The following is a 15,468-nucleotide window of genomic DNA, read 5'->3' on the forward strand; positions in this document are numbered from 1 at the left end:
CGATGAACGTGCATAATATAGTGCAGCGACCATCCTAGATTCCTCCGGATGCGAGCCATGCAGGGCGCCGCCATCTTTGCCTAAAGTGCCTTAGGGGCAGCGCTAGCTCAAAGTATTTAGGGTTCGGCGCATGCCATGTGGTGAGCTCCTAGTTCTTAAGGGCCCCCGAACGTAGGGGCCGCTTATGCTAAAACTCTGCACTGTATATTTCTAGAGTTTGTGCAGGAGACGCGCGTTCACGCGCTCCAGGGCAAAATAAAAAAAACCGAAGGGTCACGCCAAAAATGTTTTGGCGTCTCCACCTTCGTTAAGCAAAGCGCACATAAAGTTCAAACGTTTTGGCTCTCTCACTCTTTACGTCTTTGGAAGGCTTTTCCCCAAACCCCTCGTCCTCGACCTCGCTAATTACTTCCGACAAGATTTTCAGCTTTGCGCTCCTTCTGGTAATCGAAGAACACGTTGATTACAAAGAGTACACACTTCCTTTCATATTTTTGCAACGCTGGCTTGAAAACATTTGAAGGGTACCTTTATCTTTAGTCCTATAATGCATAAAATGAAGCATTTAAAGTGCGACCGTTTAAAATTATTTAGAACACATTAATATACCGTCATTTCGGGGAGTGAAGAATTTTAGCGAATTCCCCGACGTATTGAGCGGAAATCTAAATTGGTGTATAGGTCCCGTGACGTCTGGTCACATGACATCAAATATCCCACTAAATTCAGCGGAGAAAGTGAATCAGTGTATAGGTCATGTGACATCAATTTTCCCTCTAAATGTAGCTGGAAAACTGATTTGGCGTCTGTTTACAAGTAAAATTAGAAGTAGAAGTAAGCAGACAGCAATGTGTCTGTTTATTTCCCATTTTTGTCCCTCGTCTATTTTGCGCAGCTTTCAACTTTTTTAACCCCCCCCCCCCCTCCTCCCCCAATCTCAGTATCTTGTCCGTTCGTCCGTGTATTTCCCGCTAAATTTAGAAGAAAAATTGATGTCATGTGACCTAAAAACAAATTCAGTTTCCCTGCTAAATTTTGCGGAAACATTAATGTCACGTGACATGACGTCAAGGCACATACAGACCAGATCAGTTTCTCCGCTAAATTTAGCGGGAAACACACGGACGGATGGACAGACGGACGGACGTAGAGAACTTTGGGATTGGGGTGTAGCGTTAAAAAGCATCTGATGCTTTAATAATTTCAGCGCATCGCTCAGTTCTCGAGTGCCCGCTTGGCGGCCCACTCCGGGCGGCCGGCCCATCCCTCCTCCGGGTCGACAGCGCGAGGAGCCGGACGGGTCCGTCGCTAGCCGTCCGAAGGATCTCCGTCCCCGATCGGAAGGAGGAGGCTCACCCGTGACAGCGCCGACACTGTTGCGGCCCGGGACGAACGCCTCAACGCATCGCCGACGGGAGACTGCGACGGCCCGTCAGGCAGGCACCGCTTAAGCGGGCCACGGCTGGAAATTGAGCGCGGAGCCGGAGTCCCCCATTGACTCATATGGCACGGCGGGGAGATGGGCGGACGACAACCGGAAACACGCCCCCCGCGGAGTTCCCGGCAGAGGAGCGGCTCTGCTCGGGCGGCTCCCGGGGCCCCGTCTCCGGCTGTTTACCGCGTCCTCAAAAGTGGACCGTTGATGCCGTAGAACTGTGTTGCCGGCCACAATTTGGACGGTGTCGCGGCAGCGGTGGTAGATGTGGCCCTGCTCCGCCACAGGTCGCGCTCCTGGTTGACGTCCACGGGAGCTTCGGCAGTTAAGACTCCGCGACGACAGCGACACTCGCGTTCGCTCCTATTTTTTCCCTTCTAGCACCAACCGACAGGGGGGCGACATCCGACGACGGGTTCTGTGCACGCCAGTTGGTGCTGGCTGAGGCGTTCAGTGCCGGCCCCTTAATGACGCGAGTTCGGAACAAAGAGGCACAAAGCGTTTGCCCTCACCGGGTGTGGGCCCTGTGCGCGCGCAGGGACGCCGTTAAGCCACTGGCAAATGTTCCGGTCCAGGACCACTGCATCGGCGTGATGATGCCGCTGCGGTGGCTGGTGGCTGTTGGCTTCTCGCCACGCATCGTGACTTTGCAAACGGTCAAGACTGCGGTCCTAGCGCATCGGAGCGAGGCACAGGGCAGCGTATCGTTGGAGTGCACTCTTAGAAAAATAACACGATAGAGTAACTGCAACAATTACTAGATCTCTATGGCCAACCTTTTAATGCGCCAGCATTAATGCCTCGCTACACTCGCTGACCTTGGAGTGCTTTAGGCCAACCAAAGTTCGCAACGTTGCCACGGGATGGTGCCGCAGCCATATTGGCTGTGGAAACTAGATAGGAAACTAAAAAAACAAAAAAACGCAAAATGAAAAAAAAAAAAAAAAACACGGACGAAGAAGAGACACATACAACACGGATTGGCTCTAACTTTCAACTGATTAATCAGGGCAGGGCAGAAATCAGGATTTTAAAGTTTGAATATTAGAGACAAGTTTGGTTGTATCAAGACTGGCTGCGGGTCATAGTACAAGAGGGGTGTGACTTGCGAATTGACGAACGCCGGTATGCAGAGTAGAGGAAGCTAGCGTACCAACCAACAGAATGTGGCAACGGGCTCGGTTGAGTTTACCGAAGAGACACAACAACGCAGCTACAGCTGCTAACGACGTCACCATTCTGGTAGATGCGAACCTGCCTGAAGAAGTAGAAACAATTCCGAAGAAGGAACCGAAGTTCAACTATGAGCCCTCGTCTAGATGGTATGAGATTCCTTTTATGGTACGCCAAGTGGCTGAACGTGCTCGAGAGAAAGCCATCAGCGATGGTGTGGGCAGCCTGAGGCGCAAAGTGAGTCAGGGGTCAAAGAAAAACCTCCCTTCGAGAAAATGGTTGGAGGGTGGACTGACTGTGGTAGAGGCGGACAAAGAGGGTGGTTTTGTCGTGCTGCCTCAGGGCCTTCTCCAGGAGAAGGCAACTGCTGCTATTGCAAAGAGTTTCGTGACGGTAAAATATTTTCATCCTAAACAACAAAAAACAGCAGCACTCAGGTTGCTCACGGAATTGCTGCTAGACAGGGCTAAAAGAGCTGCAAACAAGGCGGAGAAATGTTTCCTGGAGTTGTTTTTCACAGAAAAAACTCGTAAACCTAAATGCCCCCTTTGAGTCATTGTTTCAGAGAGTGGCACGTAGCAAGTTCAGGTTAGCCGATTTTTACAGCTTCGCTTGAGTGGGAGGCAAGTGATGATCCTTTCTTGGTCCGGAGCTCAAATGAAAGAGTGCAAGTTCTAGAGATGGGAATGCCGAACGCGCATTCGGCATTCTCGATCGATGCAGAGGATTTGTTTTATTCGGTACCACAGGGAGGACCCTTTAATGCTGTTCGGGACAAGATCTCTCAATCAGGAGAAATTGGATTTTAAAATTCTACAAGTGTTAGCAGATACTGCCTTGCGTACTCCAACATGACGGAAGCAATGAGTTTCAACAGGTCAAGCACGTCACCGGGGATGTGGGCGAGACGGTGCACACTGTTTAAACGCTTGCAGTATCCACGAGTGATACCAGGAAAACGGCGTCAACAAAGAAGGAGCTCGCGATTCAGCATAATGCAGTGCCACGGGCCCGCGAACCTTCAAAATTCGAAGTGGTGGCGGTATATTAACCCCCCCCCCCCCCCCTCAAAAAAAAAAAAAAAAAAAAAAAAAAAAACGCATCAGCGTTACATTAGTGATCACGAATAACACCGGTCACAAAGTCCCAAGCCCAACCGCTCCACTCGACACCGACACGACATACGACAACAAACTGCATCAAAACGCCCCAAAAGTGAAGGCGTCTGCTCCCCTACTGCAACTAGCGGAAGTGAAGTGTTGGGCAGATATCCTTCACAAGAATATATAAGAAATGCTTTGCGCAAGGATCATTTTCATTTATTATTGAATACATGATAAATCCCAATAATTGGTTTTTCTATCTGATTCAAACAAGTCGGACTGGTCATAACACCAGTCGAGCATGAAAATAACTAAAATTTGAACGTTTTCACGACGGGTTGAAGATTTATTGTTAATATATCGTTATTTTTCGCAACGGACTAACATTATAGACTTCGCCTCCATACTTTTTAAATGCAAACAGTTCTAACACATGGCTGTCCATTGCGCCGTGTTTTGTGCCTTCTTCTATAAATCTGTAATGGTCAGCGACCAAAGAGCTTACCCGCACATGTCAAGCTTATATGCGCCGCGGGGAGAAAAGAATGTTGAGTAGGAAGTGGCGGGCGCAGTTTCGGTTGTTGTGTTTGTGTACATGTATGTAGGGAAGCTGTCTACTCGTGATCGTTCACAGCATATTAACAGTCTCGTTTTTTTGTTTTTTTTCATACGGTGGTAGAAATCTCACTAGGTGGCACAAGTTACCGCCGGATTCCAAATAGTTTGCTCGAGTTATTTATCCATGCAAGTTCGGCATTCGTTTTTCTGTCTAGCGGTTCCATCGTAGCTACCGATGCCGCCGACCGCCGACGACGCACGTACGTACGTACCTTTGCACGTAGCTACGTCCGCCACTTGGAGACTGTTTACTCTGTATAAAAGACGTCGAACGAGAACAAACGCGTCCTGTGTGCTGTCAATTCGGCTGAAAGGCACGCGGCTCGCTAGGCTCGTCTCTCGCCTGTTCTCGGCTGCTGGCCGCCATGTTTTATAATCTACACACTGGGCGCGTTAAGTTAGTGAGCTCCAGACTCCGGACATCTGCGCTCGAGCGCGCGGGTTCGGAGCGTAGCTTAACGGCGCACTTTGGGACCGAGGCGCCATCTGACGCCTGCTTTTTTAACGTTTCCGGTTCCGGCTTTCCGGCGCGCTGGAACATGGCTCCCGTCCCGTCGAAACATCGAAAAAGTTTGGTCGACGACGACTTCGATGAAATAAGTGCGCGGAGACGGCGGCAACAGCGAGAGCTTGTATTTATGCTGCACGCTGTTGGTGCGGCGATTAAAGGTACGCCGAACGCCTTCTGAATTACCAAAAGCCTTAAAGAATGACATTAAGAACTTCGACAAGCATTTGAAGGATGTATGCATACCTTTCTACACCAGCACCATGCTTTTTTTTTATTTTCCACGATGACGGAACGACTACACGAGCTGCCAAGCGATCGCCGTCGAAGTATCCACGCATCCAAGCAGGCGCGACTTGCGCGTCCGACGGAGTCCCTAAAGACTTCGGCGCAAGTACGAACGACGCCGAGAGCTCCGAGCACTGCATCGTAGCGCAGAACGAGCAGCTCCTACCCCCGACCGGCCTACCTCGGTGCCGTTCCTGGCTAGGCCGGAGTCGTTCGGCAGCGGGGTTCGGTTGGTGCGGTCGCGGTCGGCGAAGTTTGGCGAGGCCACGGCGAGGCGAGCGCGGTGGCATCATCGGAGCGTTCGGAAGCGAACTCGCTCGCCACGGATTGCGCACACCCGACGCCTTTAATCCAGAGTGGCCCGGCGGCCCTGTCCGGAGTGTCCGGAGCCCAAAACGCGAGGGTTTTGATGATTCTTCCGTCTCGTGCGAGACCACCGCACCACCGTGTGAAACCGGTGAAACCACGACCACCTGCAAAATCACCGCGAGTAACCGCGAGACTGGCCGCGAGAGCGGAAACGCCGTCATCTCACCGGAAACCGACCTGTTCGCGCTCCCGCGCACCATCTCCGACGACGGAGCTCGCGGAGCGCGCACCGCCAGCGTGCACCGGAAGTGAGACGATGTCGTTTAGTTTAGCTCGAGTGCACTCTGACCGCTGGAGCGCGCTCGAGCGCGTTAACTTAACGCGCCCACTCAGCCGTGTTTCGCGAAGTGTAAGAATTAACGGGCTGGTGCACGCGGCGCGTACGGAGGGAGAATAGACAAGGTAACCGGAAACTAACCTAATATGGCTCCTGAACTGCGGCGTACTTCGCATTGACAGAACAATCACGTGCATGATCCATCCGCTGCGGGATTAAACGCACATTCGCGGTGAATTTGTACGCGCAACGAAATGCCTCTGTCGTTTTACGCGCATCCAGTGGTCGTCCTTCATGCACACGCTAAGGGAACTGATCTGTTTGCACTAGGGGGAAGAGGGACTTCAAGAATGTAAACCGGCAAAAAAGTGCTGAGAGGCTGCATTTATCATATTTATTATACCATAGCCTTCTATATACTGACAAAGCCTAGCAGATCGCCACGAGAAGCGGCCGCCAAAATGGAAAAGGTGGAGCGGCAGACAACAGATGAGAAGACAGCCACGTAACTGGCGCCCCGCCGCAGCGAGGTGCCGAAACACACTTATAACGAACAAGTGTGTTTTGGGTCCTCGCCGCTGCAAAAGCTGTGCGCTGACGTCCAGGTTCCCCGAGAAGTGGCTCTTTGATGCTCTCTGCTACCAGATCCTCGCGCTCCAAGTCTGCGACCGGGCACTCTACGGCTCCGTCGTCGAAATGCCAGGCTTTGTGAGTACAGAGGAGGCTATGGTTATACATAACTGCAGCGCGAAGTGCTCACGCATTTCTTTGAGAATCAGCGTAGTGACAGAAGCGAATTTTTACTGGCTGTTTACTGACTCAAATAAGCCACAGGCGGTTCATAAGGTTGGGATAGTAGTAAGTCCGAATAGTAGTAATTACTACATTCGTGGACAACTTGCTGTCACTATGCAATCGAAACTAAGGGCGCATGGGCGCGCGAGCACCTTGAACGCCAATCGAAGCTGTGCACAGAAGGACGAGAAAATCGTCATTTGCCTGTCGTTTCGCCGAAACCTGTTTCGACGAATTACGATTTGTGGAAATCTTTTTATGGACACACGTTCCATGGACACGCGATTCGTCGACACGAATGTTTCATCAACACTTGTTTCGCGAATTTCGTCGCGCGTGTATCATTGGGGTGCGTGTTAACCCATCCAGCCGCCTCGTCTACGCCGCTTTGACGCGACAACCTGTGGTGGCTCATTACAAAAAAACTCACCTGACCAACCCGATCACGCTTATTACAAAAAAAAGCTCATCTGTGCAGTTGATAAAACGATTTGTCGATGAAACATCGCGTGTCGATGAAACGATCTGTCGATAAGACGTTGTTCGATGAAGTAATTGCCAACGCGATAAAGGCAGTCCAACTCCGTGGTGTATCGAAGCGGATTTTATTTTTTGTCTCAAGGCAACTGCGCATGGACCGCGTAAAACCTGACTCTCGTGCCCGGCTGGCGCGATCGCTCGCTGTTCACATCACGCGTGCCGGAGAGTAAAAGGCTTGTCTAAACAGGACACTTCAAAACTCGTGAAGCGACACAACTTCGCCAAAAAACGCGGAAGTTGAAGCAGTTGACGTCCGGCAGTCTGATGTCTGTTTCAACACCGCTAATGCCCGTGTCCCACTGGAGCGACAGACAGAAACAAAGGAAAGCGACAAGCCTCAAACCCATGCAGCATGCTCGCGACGGTACCTTTAGCAGGCGTTCAGTCGTTCGGTGCTCGTGATGTAAGCACGAGCGATTTCAAGCCTGCCAAAGATACCCTCGCGTGCATGGTGCTCGTGTTTGAGCGTAGCCTCCTTTATTCTACAAAGCCTTTCAAATCGCGAAAGGCTCTGGTTTGAGGTTTGTCGCTGTCTTCTGTTTCTGTCTGTCGCTCTAGTGGGACACGGGCATAAGCAAACATCACAACTTTCCTCCTCGCTTCCTCCGCTTTTCGGTGACCTCGGTGCTCGCGGGACTTGACGCCACCTGCCAATATTGTCCATCTATTCTGCCGGACCCTGGTATCTTGGCCTTGTTCCAATTACTCGATCTTATTCTAGGACAGTGGTTCTCAACCATCGATGTTTCGCGGACCCCTTGTGGATCGGCGGAGATGATGGAGGACCCCGTTCGTGGTGAGAGGAGAGGAAAGGTATAGGCTAAATATAAGAATGATTTAATAAATGGATATAACTAAGGGCTAGTGTGAAATAGACCTCTTTTAATGAAATACACACAAGAAGACTCACCCGAAAAATAAAACAATTCTTCTCGACCTGTAAAAGGCATCTTTTATTGCAGGGCTTGAGTGATGAGGTGGGGCGTCGCGGACCCCTAAAATGCCTTCGCGGACCCTTACTGCTCTAGGGCAAGGGTTTCGTTCCTTTGCCCTCGAAAGCCTACCCGCTTCCAGCGTCGCTCTATCTGTGTTATCACGTGACACGACCCGCCAGAATAACTCGAATCTACTTGAGTAAGATTTCGAACACAGCCATTCCCCTTCTCGTTTTTGGGACCTGAAGAGTAGCGGAGGCCTTGTGCGATGGACCGACAGCCAACCGAGCGTGTGAGGAACTCTCCGGACCCACGTGATGAGCATACTCAAGGCCCCCTAGAGGACACGGGCGAACTTTGACAACAAAAAAGAAAAAAAAAGAACAAACTGTTCCTTGGGGGGAAAAAAGGACGGAAGCGGATTGTTGCATGATTTATATCGGAGTCGTGTCACCTCACGATTTCTGAAGTGTCCTGTTTAGGCAGGCCTTAAAGGGGGGGGGGGGGGGGGGGGGGGGGGCGGGGTGCAACGATTTTATGATTAAAAGAATTTGCGTCTCGCCATTTTTACGTTGTTTATCGTGTCCCGAAATATAGAGAAAACATCTCCTTCATTAAACATGTCAAGATTCCGCTGCATAATCCCAAAGCAAAAGTAAAGATTTTTCCTGCAGCCGCATGTGGTAGCCGAAGGAACTACGGCGAGAAGATTACGTGACCTCGCTCGGCTCTAAGCTGCAGCATAACGCTCGCTAATGTCAGCAGAGAGAGGGAGAGGAAGCGTCCTCCGAGATAGCACTCGGGAACCTATAAGGCACTCCGAATGACGTCACTAGGAGGGGGACCAGGTGTGACCCTGAAGGCTGGGAGTGACTTGAGGAGTGCCCGAAATGCCAATATTTGTGTTTTTTTTTTACGCAACAACTAGGACACGCAGGCGAAAACGGGTTTCCGTTCTCTATTTCAGAAGTGTCGGAGGGCAACTTCCACAAATTTTTGGCCGAAGTCCGGAAATCGTTGCACCACCCCTTTAAGGTGATGCGCGCTCTGTCGCTCGCCGCCTTGCCGCTTGCAGGGAGGACCGGTGCCCGGTCGCGTACGGCCGCTCACGGGGAGGCACGGTGTGGGCGGCACGGTCGAGTGAAGTCCCCCAAAATCTATGCATCCTACACACGAGCGCCGCGTCAGTAACCAGGCGAATTGTGCTATTCATTCAGTACGTCTAAGTGCCATCGCGTCACGTTGGTGGTGGGCCAGGGGGGGGGGGGGCGTATATATTGGTCGGCCGTATTATGTTGGTGGCACGGTGCATGCCGGAGTAGTGCAGTGACTACTGCAGCGTACACTTGGCCTATCTGCTCTCACAGCTTCGGGCTCCGGCCTCTAAACCAGAATACAAACCTGCGACAGTGCAGGCCGAATCAGGTAGACGCGACGGCTGCCGCAGTGTTTTAGTCCTGACGTCATGGAACATTCACGGAGTAATTGAATATAATACACGAAATAGACGTACCAAACACATGGTAGGGAGAGCTTGGAAATGAGTCTCCTGGAAAAGTCCCGGCGGAAATTTTGGCCACAGACTTTTCAAAGCCTAAGCGATGGCTCGGCTGCCACTGGGAAGCTTTCGGGAGATTAACTTCTAAAATCGCAGTGCCTGATTATCATAACATAAAACCGCCACAGAAAGCCGGAAGAACATTTCGCCATTTAGAGTGGCACAGGTACACTAAAAAGAGTTAGGGCACCAGGGGATTAAAAAGAAGAAGTACTAAACCAATGCGCAAGGTAGGAATGAACTGCTGTAATCAAAATTAAACAACCCTGCAAGTATACGGGAAGCGACTCTGTTCAACGGTGCACGCCACCTGGTCACTTTAGCCTGGTAGCTGCAGCGCCATTTATTCGAGTCCGCCATAGTTTGATAACGTTGTCTGAGTGGATATCAGGGCTGCTTCGGCGTTCAGTGCACACTCGGACTCAGTTTCACGCTTCGTGCCCAACAAATGCCAAACATTGCTTCATTTCAAAAAGTATTCGAACACCGACGTTTTATTCGTGGTCACCGATTTGCCTGAACATTTGCTATACACACGGATAGCTAAAATAGTACCCAAATATAAGGGCAAAATAGTATTTTTTCGCCAAGTTATTTGATGTGCACTTTCTGACCTCATCGTGTTTTTCAAACTGAAAGTCTCTACTGGCAACAATGAAAAAGTGACGCCAGCGGCAGGCAGGGGTCCACTCTTTGTACTGGGGGTATTGTTCCCAACTGATGACAAGCATTTTCATGATGTCCAATGAATGCTTGGAAGCTCGCTTCCCCACACCGCGCAGCAGCACGACTCAAAAGCTCAGCACATTGAATTTTTTACTCCCTCCTCGACTGGCAAGCCTGCCTGCCACTGACGTTACGGTACTGAAAAGCGCGAGTATGTTTCAATGTTGGTTTTTACATAATTTTCATTTGCCGATTTGACTATAACGATCTTGAATTTCGCGATACTAAAGACGCATACCAGAAAGTGTAAAGCCCGGGGATTCAGAAAATGTAGTTAGTTGGGGTAGCTCAAAAAATCGCCGGACCACTCCTCGGTACAGGAGTAACAGGACAAAACAAGCCGGTCCTGTCTCGCGTTTTTAAAGCGAAGCTGTTCATGGCTATGGTTCCATGCATATTTTATGTGCGTTAAAACAAAATCGCGCGCCCTCTCTTTGTCGTCATTTCAAGCGCTTGGGTGTCTAGCTTCCTTCCGCTCTCCCGGGGTGGGGATCCCGTCGCGCGTGTCTAGTTTCCTCCGGCTCCTCTGGGCGGCGATAGTTCGTACCTTTGTTCAACATTTTGTGTCGCGTCTGTGTCGTGTGCTAAACAGCTTCGCTGGTCATCCACCTTCACAAAGTAGAATGGCTTATAATTTTTTTTCTTAGTCCCAGATTTAAATTTCTATCGCGTCCAACGTATTCCCACTGTCCCACTTCTCGACTGTGCTTCATGGCAGCAGATCTCAACTTGAAGGAGAGCGGTTGTGGAAAGTGAGGCCATACCCATGCCCCTACCTCCTCGGGGCCGGCGGTCTTGAAGTCTGGCGCGATGTCCCCCAGGCCCAGGGCCTCCCTGCGCTGGCGGATGGTGAGCTTGAGGCAGTTCTTGATGAGCACTGACCGGTCGGGGGGGATGCAGAAGCCGGAGGCGTCCGCGTGGGGACTCGCCGGGGCTTCGGGGGGCCATGGCTCGGACGGCGCCGGCCACGGTTCCGCCGGCACCGGTGGTGGCCGGAGCCTCTGCTGGAAGGACAAAGGGATGTGAGTCACTTCTCGCAAGCGCCTCGGCCTGTAATCTGGCGACACTCAGCAGCAGAGAAGAACCCCGATGCTTCGGGCCCCCCGATCAGTCAGCCCTTAGCTGTTCCGGGGAACCAAAGTGCTGAGGCCCCCTATTGTAAAATTCTCTACTGGAAAGTTTTAGAATAGGGGGCTCCTTGCTTTGGGTGAAGCTTGGGGGACCCAACGCATGAGGCCCCCTATTATAGAACTGTCAATGCTGTACCTTCTAAGTGCTGCGCGAGCACGTCTTGCTCTCATTTGCACGAACTGATCTGCGAAGGAGACGCCAAACCGAGCTACACGCTTGCGATCTGTGGAAACTACGCTAACGTCGCGCAGAACGGGAGGTTGGTGGCCGAGTGTAGCACCGCAGCTAAAAGCGCGTGAAGCAAAAGCTCACACTGCAGAACCCAGGTATTTCGGGTGATATCCCCACCCCTGCCCGTTTCGATCTGGATGGGCATCGTACCGGCGTGCTGTCGTGTATCACTACTGCGTGGTGCACGTGAAAGACCCCAGGCTATTGCTCATCTACTGCTGAGAGACAAGTCGCCCCCCGTTGAAGCAGACTAACTTCCAGCTGTTCAAACATACATACAATACAATGACGTCGCGCAGAACAAGCGATGTTCTGACCGCTCAAAGTTTTTTTTTTATTTTTTTATTTTTAAACGAGCTTTTGGATTTGAACATCTTAAAAACACGAGAAGAAAAAAAAAAAAAAAAGAAAAACAGGGGGACGACGGGTTGGTGCGTGTCTGCCGCCCCCTTTTGTTCCTCCGCCTCTAATTTTCATGATGTTCAAAGTCCACCTGCTTGCCTGCACGTTCTCTTCTATTTATGGCTTTCGTTGCACAAATAAATCTCTCCGTCCTGAAACCATGCCAAATTACCTAAGGAAGACGGGTCATGCTGCGAGTGCCGCCAATATTCGATGCTAGTTCCGCCGTCTGTAGTACCAATTCTTGTAAAGCTAAATAGAAAACATGGCTCCTAGCACGTGCGTTTGTCAGAAGCTTATGGTGCTTGTTTACGACGTGTTGTTCTTTTTTTATACAGTAGCAAAGTGGTGAATTAGGCTAGTTGATTTATAGTATAAAAATATAAATGCGCTTTGTATTTTCTTTACTCTTCTTGATCCTTGTCGTATTTGGCGCTTTCATGAGCTTAAACATTCACACAGGCAAGGCGAGCGCGTGTGTCTACGTGTACAGCATTCTCCTAGTGCACTAGTAATTTGGCAAAAATGTTTATTGCAGTGAGCGTACTTATTCAGCAGCATTTCCTATGTCTGCAAACTGGATTTTATGTTTCCAACGAAAAATCCAGTTAGATTTCCAGCTCTATAATCCAGTTAGCCAAAAGTTATACTTTTTTTTTCGGTAGGGTTGTGCACGTTCCTCCAAAACAGGAACGGAAGCTTGTTCCTTTAGGGCGCCTACATAATTAAGTTACAAATAGCGCTAGGACGAGGACAGACGAAGAAGTGGACAGGACAGGCGCTAACTCACAACTGACGGTTTTATATACAACGTTAAAGAAGAAGGTGAAGGAAGTGTCTGGAGTTGAAAAAAGAAGAAAAAATAGGTATTTTTCTAACCGGGCGCTCTAAGAGGATTGTTAGACTAGAAAGATTAAAACACAGCAGACCAAAACGAAATTAGTAAAAATTAAACACAGGTAATGATTTTGAACTCTATACCATATTATTCTGAAGGCTCGAGCAGCGCCTACATATCTGTGTGTCTGAGGATGAAGACATTCTTTTTTGAACAGACTCGGTCAGAGCGGGACGCGCTGGGGCACTCAGTGCGTGACTTATATATGCGGTAAAATAGCGTCTAAAGCCTGATTCACCTGGCCCACGTTTACTTGTGATTTCGCAATTGCGACGTTGCTCGAACGAAAAAAAAAAAAAAGCCTCGAGGAAGCTGCGGTGCCCGACGTCGCAGCTGCGAATTCGCGAGCAAAATTGCATTATGCGAATCAGGCTTCAAGCATTACCCAAGGCTACGCGCTTGAGCTGAGTCACACCGGGTTGCGCGCACATAAAAGACGTAGAAAGAAAACAACTGGGCGGGAAAATGGCTCAGATGTCACCACTGAAGCAAAAGCGCGTGTGTATGCCTCTACTTGACATTAATAAGATAGCACAAACGAATAAAGACAAAGATGCACACAATCTACAGGACTGGCTCTGACTGCCAGCTAAGTGTATTGCAACATGCGGCAGTCAACATGGGACAGTCAATGCGAAAGCATTGACTGTCCCATGAAGCGAGCCGACGTCATCAGCTTTGAAGCCGCGCCAAACGGCACCTTAAATCATTTCTCCAAGTGAAGACTAGAGTTCCTGTATAGGCTCCCTACGGGAGCCAGAGTTGCGCATTTGTTTTCCCCGCGCCGCCACGCCGCTATTCGCCGAGATCCATCACGTGAGGAGCAAAGCATCCGTTGGCGTGCAAGAAAGCCACCTTTACGGTCGCTCCGCCGACGTTTCTCTTGTCCCGGCGTAGGTTTCCCTGCTTTCCGCCTCCTTTTCCTCCTCTCCAGTTTTCCATGCGCGGCGGCGCGCGCGGCGCCGCTATTCGCCAAATTTAGTCACGTGAGGAGCGAAGCATCCAGCTCGTGCGGGAAAGCCGGCGCTACGGCCACGCGCCGAGGCTGAATGCGCAACTCTGCTACCGTAGGTAGCTATACAGGAACTCTAGTGAAGACAGCTCCCAGCTATGAAACCACGCGAAAAGCCTAGCCAAACGGCACCTAGTTTCCCCGATCACAAAGGAGGGGAGTAAAGCTGAGGAATTTCGGCTTCAGTCCCATTGGCTGGCGCGCGTCGACGAGGCTCCCATTGACCGCTGCGTGTCGATTTCAACGACCGCCACCCCATGGCGCTGCGTGTCCGTCAGCGCTAGAGTTCCTGTATAGCTACCTACGGTAGCAGAGTTGCGCATTCAGCCTCGGCGCGTGGCCGTAGCGCCGGCTTTCCCGCACGAGCTGGATGCTTTGCTCCTCACGTGATGAAATTTGGCGAATAGCGGCGCCGCGCGCACCGCCGCGCATGGAAAACAGGAGAGGAGGAAAAGGAGGCGGAAAGCAGGGAAACATACGCCGGGGCAAGAGAAACGTCGGCGGAGCGACCGTAAAGGTGGCTTTCTTGCACGCCAACGGATGCTTTGCTCCTCACGTGATGGATCTCGGCGAATAGCGGCGTGGCGGCGCGGGGAAAACAAATGCGCAACTCTGGCTCCCGTAGGGAGCCTATACAGGAACTCTAGTCAGCGCTAGAGTTCCTGTATATGCTACCTACGGTAGCAGAGTTGCGCATTCAGCCTCGGCGCGTGGCCGTAGCGCCGGCTTTCCCGCACGAGCTGGATGCTTTTCTCCTCACGTGACTAAATTTGGCGAATAGCGGCGCCGCGCGCGCCGCCGCGCATGGAAAACAGGAGAGGAGGAAAAGGAGGCGGAAAGCAGGGAAACATACGCCGGGGCAAGAGAAACGTCGGCGGAGCGACCGTAAAGGTGGCTTTCTTGCACGCCACCGGATGCTTTGCTCCTCACGTGATGGATCTCGGCGAATAGCGGCGTGGCGGACAAATGCGCAACTCTGGCTCCCGTAGGGAGCCTATACAGGAACTCTAGTCAGCGCGAAGGTACGCGAAACGTCCAAAGTCAGGGCTGCGAGGAGAGGGCGCGCTCTGCCTTCGACGCAAATACGCTGCAGACGAAATAAGGGAGCGGAAGAATGACGTGCATGCTTTCGCATTCACAACTCATAAGAAGTGCTTAAGTGTACCTCGAGCCTCTCTCGCTGAACACTGTAAACGTTGTGGGCGTGAGCAGCTCTTGAAAATTACGAAGGTCTTGAAGAGACAAGACAGAAATGCCCGAGTTCCACTAGAGCGAGTAACAGAAACAAAGGACGGCGACAATCATGAAGTCAGGGTCTTTCGCGATATGAGAGGCTTCGTAGAGTAAAGGAGGCTGCGCTCAAACACGAGCATCATGCGCGCGAGGGTATCTCTGGCAGGCTTCCAATCACTCGTGCATACTTCACGAGCACCGAACGGCTAAACGCCTGCCAATGGTACTATCGCGAG

The 15,468-nt window shown here is 51.1% G+C and overlaps 1 protein-coding gene across 1 annotated transcript in view; it reads right to left on the minus strand.

Annotated features, from left to right (window-relative positions):
• The window catches only part of LOC8043140 (cyclic AMP-dependent transcription factor ATF-3), a 78,616-nt gene that overhangs the window by 30,383 nt on the left and 32,765 nt on the right, over positions 1 to 15,468 (minus strand). The window contains exon 3 of the mRNA XM_040217943.3: positions 11,090 to 11,329. Coding sequence (XP_040073877.1) covers positions 11,090 to 11,329 — 240 coding nt within the window. The remainder of the gene's footprint in view (positions 1 to 11,089; positions 11,330 to 15,468) is intronic.

The sequence above is a fragment of the Ixodes scapularis genome, unplaced genomic scaffold (assembly GCF_016920785.2).
Source record: "Ixodes scapularis isolate PalLabHiFi unplaced genomic scaffold, ASM1692078v2 PGA_scaffold4__175_contigs__length_147842914, whole genome shotgun sequence".
Lineage (NCBI taxonomy): Eukaryota > Metazoa > Arthropoda > Arachnida > Ixodida > Ixodidae > Ixodes > Ixodes scapularis.